This window comes from Nematolebias whitei, chromosome 18 (genome assembly GCF_014905685.2).
Source record: "Nematolebias whitei isolate Nwh7 chromosome 18, NemWhi1, whole genome shotgun sequence".
Taxonomy (NCBI): Eukaryota; Metazoa; Chordata; class Actinopteri; order Cyprinodontiformes; family Rivulidae; genus Nematolebias; species Nematolebias whitei.
The window spans coordinates 20,181,935-20,186,961 of NC_056515.1; the positions used below are offsets into that span (position 1 = coordinate 20,181,935).

The following is a 5,027-nucleotide window of genomic DNA, read 5'->3' on the forward strand; positions in this document are numbered from 1 at the left end:
CTGCTATTTGTATCTGTATTTCTATTTTATGTTTTCCTGTCCGCTGTGCATGTTTGTGTTCTTTTGTACAGCACTTTGGTTGGCCTTGTTGCTGTTTTAAGTGCTATATAAATAAATTGGTATGGTATGGTATGGTATTTTGGCATGACTGCTCCAGAGGAGTTTATGGGGGAGAGGGTGGGCCCACGAAACCACCTTATCACCAGCAAACTGGATTTTTCCACTATGGGAGTGTGGTATTTATGGGACTATAGTTTGTTTGTGCTTCCTTGAACTGAAGAAGTCCTTCTGATGAAGGACGAAAAGTCTCAGCAAAAAAAAAAAAAGAAACCATCCAGATGACCTGACTGAACATTGTTGGATTACTGTGTGTCCTTGTTCTGATATCTGCAGGACTGGTAGGGCAGAGCAAGGAATGCACCAAAGCTGCCTCAGTGGAAGTGCTGCTCTCTTGTGGTATAACTAGGTACAGCAACTCAATTCAATTGCCTTTCCACAATGTTCACAATTATTATATCACTAATAAAACAAAACAATGTGATCATGCCTTTGTGTGTCACATGAACGTAATTTTACATATATGAATGTTTCTGCTCAGTGCCCTGAGATGACTTCTGTTGTGACTTGGTGCTTTATAAATAAACTGAATTGAATTTAGTGAAGAAGTCCATTAAACAGTTTACTTCGATCAGTTTTTTTTATCTAAATTTATATTATAGGATTAAATGGATTGTAGATAACTATTTACACAAGAGCAGGTGAAATAGTCAGACAAGGGTGGAAGTAAAGAGAATGACGGCTGCCTATTGCCTCATCCAGTACTTTTAGATTCTAACTGTCCACAAATTAGATGCTGTGAAGTGAACCAGGGCTGCACCACTGATGTTGAAGCATCTCCATCTTTACTCACGTGTTTAATAACATAATTACTGCAAACACAGAGGCACTCTGGAGCTTAGTAGAACTTAGAGACTTATTCCTTAAATAATTGATGTGAAGAAACGAGTTGCTGCAAATCAAGAGAGTATGGGCCGTGGTGTTGGACACTTTGGTTGCTCTGTGCACCTTACAGAACACTGAAAGACTCACGACCAGATCAGAGTAAAAAGCTAAACAGTTTATTGTAGGAGAAGACAGGCAGAGCTGGAACCAGCAGGGTAAGATCCGTTTGGTTGTTCAGGTTCTGGGGAGGAACTGTTCGGCTGTGGTTGTGTGCTCGGGTGAGACGACGAGGAGAGGAGTAGATGTTGTGCATGAGAACGGGCAGGTAGAGCGGAGAAGGTTGGGTCCAAGAGTCTTCCAACAGATTTTCAAGACTTGGAGCAGACCAGAGGTTCCAGGGAGGACAGATACAGGAACATGAGGAGATCACTACAGAGAAACAGGTGTTTCTTGTATTATTCAAGGAACACAAGTGGAGGTTTTGTCACTATTGACAACAAACAATCCACTAGAGAACTGAGAGTCATTCTTATGAAGAACAAGTTGATTACTGATAAGCAGATGGAGGTTGCTCTGCTTAGCACAGCACCTGAAATGACATCATGAAGCCAGGGGAGGGAGCCAGGTAACACAGACCTAACACAATGATGTCCTCCAGCAGCAACAAAGCAGCATGTGTGATCACCTTCACCTGTAGGCATCATACATGAGTTATGATAAATTAATTAGTTGATCAAACACCATCTTCTTCCCAGTGACAATTCAAGTGACCCTTAGAAGATTCACATGCATTTCATGGACCTCATCTATCATTGCGCCTTGCAGGTATACACTCACTGATGTTTACATGTACATGTGACTAAAGTACAGAAAACACTACAGTTTACATTAGACAGAGGTTGTTTTGATCATGTTGCAGTGTATTATACGTATGTTAGGTTCAATGTGCGTCAGTTTATTGTTCTGCTTTAAACCATAAATGTTTAAACTCATGAGAAAACATGTTAAGTTCCGAAAACTGAATTAACTCGAATTTTGGTAAGTTTAGGCGAGTTTCAGTACAGTACTGTGTATTTTGATTCTGTCGACTGAAACGGTTCATGTGGATGGAAGCACGTTCCCACAGCTGATCAAAAGTTTGCATATATTTACACACAGCTTTCATTTTTGTCCACCCCGACATGTGTGCAACATGGCAACCTTTTGTGTGTACGCGCAGTGGATGCATGAGGCCCCTGATCTTTGACCGGTTCTAAAATGATTCTGATTTAACATCAAGTGGACAAAAAATACAACAGGTTCCACCTCGTTGTTGTTTATTAAACAAATTAGAAAAGATGGGTGAAAATCGAGTCTACCTCTGCTGCTTTTACAGGATTTTAGTGAAAATGTATTACCTGATCATTATCAGTCAGACCACAATTTATTAAAGCTGAAGCTTTTTTCAGTTTGCTGCTATGGGGCATATAGGTCTGTATCAACCCAATGTCAAGAAGGAAAGACATCAGCAATGACTTTAGAAGCAGCTGTTGCTGTCCATCAATCTGGGAAGAGTCAGCTAACAATCTGGAGTCGGTGGTTTTGCAGTGAGAAAATATTTAAGACAGCTGCCAATCTTCCAAGGAGTGGATGTCTAATCAAATTCACCCCAAGGTCAGACTTTGTACTACTCAGAGAAATTGTTAACAATCCAAGAGCTCCTTTTCCTAAATAAAATGCAGATGAATGTGATTCTACACGCTGTTAAATCGTAACTTTTCTGTGGAAAATACACATTGTATGTTTACCGTTTAAAGCAATGAAAGTTGGAGACAAAAAGAAACAAAAAGTCACACAATTAAATAAAATAATACCAAACCATAAAGTTGTAGTTGTTTTCATTTATTTGCAGTCTTTTTTGCACCATAACTTTTTTTAAACACTTTTATGCCACAACATTGGGTTTTATTTTTCTCTCCTTTGTTTACTCCTGGGAACTTTTAAATACAACAAATCAAATCCTCTTTATTTTTATAAGGACATGATCATTAGAGTGTAGTCCTCCATAGTTTCTCTTTTCCAAACTCCATCACGTATAACATTTTTTTTTATAAATTCACTAAACAGCTTGAAAAGCAGCATGAACATGGATTGTGGGTTGTACGTACTTGATTTTTTACTTCTTTATCATTTTCAAAAGTGAACACTGATAAGATGACTGCTTGATTCATGAATATACATTTAGCAAGAATGAGTTTAAGATTTTTACTCAAATGAGAGATTTGTTGCTGGAAAGATTTGCATTCAAGATCATTTGTGCTTACAGTTTTATTTATTGACAACAATTCTAATAAACTACAATATTTCAAACAAAAGCTCCTGTTAAACTTTAAAGTAACTTTACTTATACTGAAAGATGTAGGTGCATACTAAATGTGAATTGAGTTGCAGGGGTGCAATAAAACACCACGTCTAGTTATTTGTAAGAAAACCTGCAGGAAACTTTGAAAGAAGCAAAACATTATTTATTCTTCATTTTTCTTTAAGATTTTTCTTCACATCCTTTCAACTCTGGAGGCATCTCTATAGATTGTTGAGCTCCAGCAGAGTCTGGTCCAGAACCTGGTGCATGTCCAAGTTTTCTTCTTTGGCTTGGGCCAGCTTCTCTAAAGTTGGAGAGAAAGCAACAAGTGAACTTCCAGCCGCGTTTCTTGTCAGAAAATATAATTGTTTCTACACAAACACAGAGCAGAAAGACACGTCAACAGCCATGTGGACTTTGGCTATGCAGTTTAATAATATCTCATAGAGAATATACGCAGTATAGAAATGATACATTGTCCATTACAACTCCGGTGCATCCCTTGAGTTTTATGTTTCTATGCTTGAAAAAAGTATCATCCAGTGTTTAAAATGAAAAGGAGTCACGTACAAAAGCTTAGAATATTAAAAAAATTGACTTCAAATCCAGTTTGGATCAGTCTGTTCATACAAAGATGTTGTCTGAAGACTTTTAGTTTTAGTAGGTTGAAAACCAGTGAGTCACCAACGGTCTCATGTTCTCTAACAACGGACTTGCATCTGCTTTCGTTACAATCCATCAAAACATTTTCCTACAAAGGTCTTAACCTGATATTTAAATTAAGGAAACTGCTATTGGTTTAAGACTTAAACCAACTTAAACTTTGTCTTATCATGGTCATCTGATATATTTTAGTTCGGCCATAAAACCGCAAATTTTCTTCATGCTCCAGAGTTAGTCGTGGAGTTCCTCAGGACTCAGTACTTGGACCACATATGCTTTAATTTGGTAATATAGCATAATTTTAGTTGGACTGCAGTTTTCTCTTAAAGAAATGAAAACAACTCAATATTCTGGTTCTAATATTTGTTAATTTGGTTCTTGGAAACTTTAGAACTCACACAGGTACTTTAGTTGGCATAACCCCAACCTTGATAGCTAATGAAATATTGTGTAAACAAAACTTCTTTCTGATTCCAGAGAAATGAAATAGGAGATGAAATACAAAAGGGTAAATTAGGGCTTCAATTCCCACACAACAAATGATACAAAAGGAACTGAAATGATGCAGACGCAACAATTTTAAATCTGGAGATTTATTGAAAATGTATTTAATACAACATGTAGGAAGCAGTGTCTGCATCTTTCCCATTCAAAGCTACGCTGTTCATGCAGTGTCTGGTTCAGGCATCAGTCAAAGTTCTGAGTGTAGTCTTCCAGTCTCACATTTTTCACTAACACAAACACCTGTCCTCTCGCTCAGAATGTCCTGGACGTCCCCTTCATTTCCACTTACACTAACAGTCTCTTTCAAGTCAAATTTTATTTCTTTAGCTCTGATTTCAGGGCTTGAATGAGGTCACTCATCACCTTTGTTTACATGCTTTGTTTGTCCTCAGAAGTGCAGAGCAGCTTGAAAGTCTCCACAAAGTAGATCATGTACATTAAACCCTAAGCCAGGGGTCTGCAAACTTTTTGATCAAAAGAGCCATTTCTGCCCCTTCGCTGGAGCCATACAACCTGCTACAACTGTGATTACCAACAGGTGGCCCATGGGCCACTTCAATTCTCTCTCTTTCCCTCT

At 38.1% G+C, this 5,027-nt stretch overlaps 1 protein-coding gene across 1 annotated transcript in view; it reads right to left on the bottom strand.

Moving 5' to 3' along the window:
- Window positions 1-3,388: 3,388 nt before the first annotated feature.
- tpm2 (tropomyosin 2 (beta)) overlaps window positions 3,389-5,027 on the bottom strand; it is a gene marked incomplete in the record, with an annotated part of 20,293 nt that continues 18,654 nt past the window's right edge. The window contains 1 exon segment of the mRNA XM_037692213.1: window positions 3,389-3,587. Within this exon segment, the coding sequence (XP_037548141.1) occupies window positions 3,505-3,587 (83 nt within the window).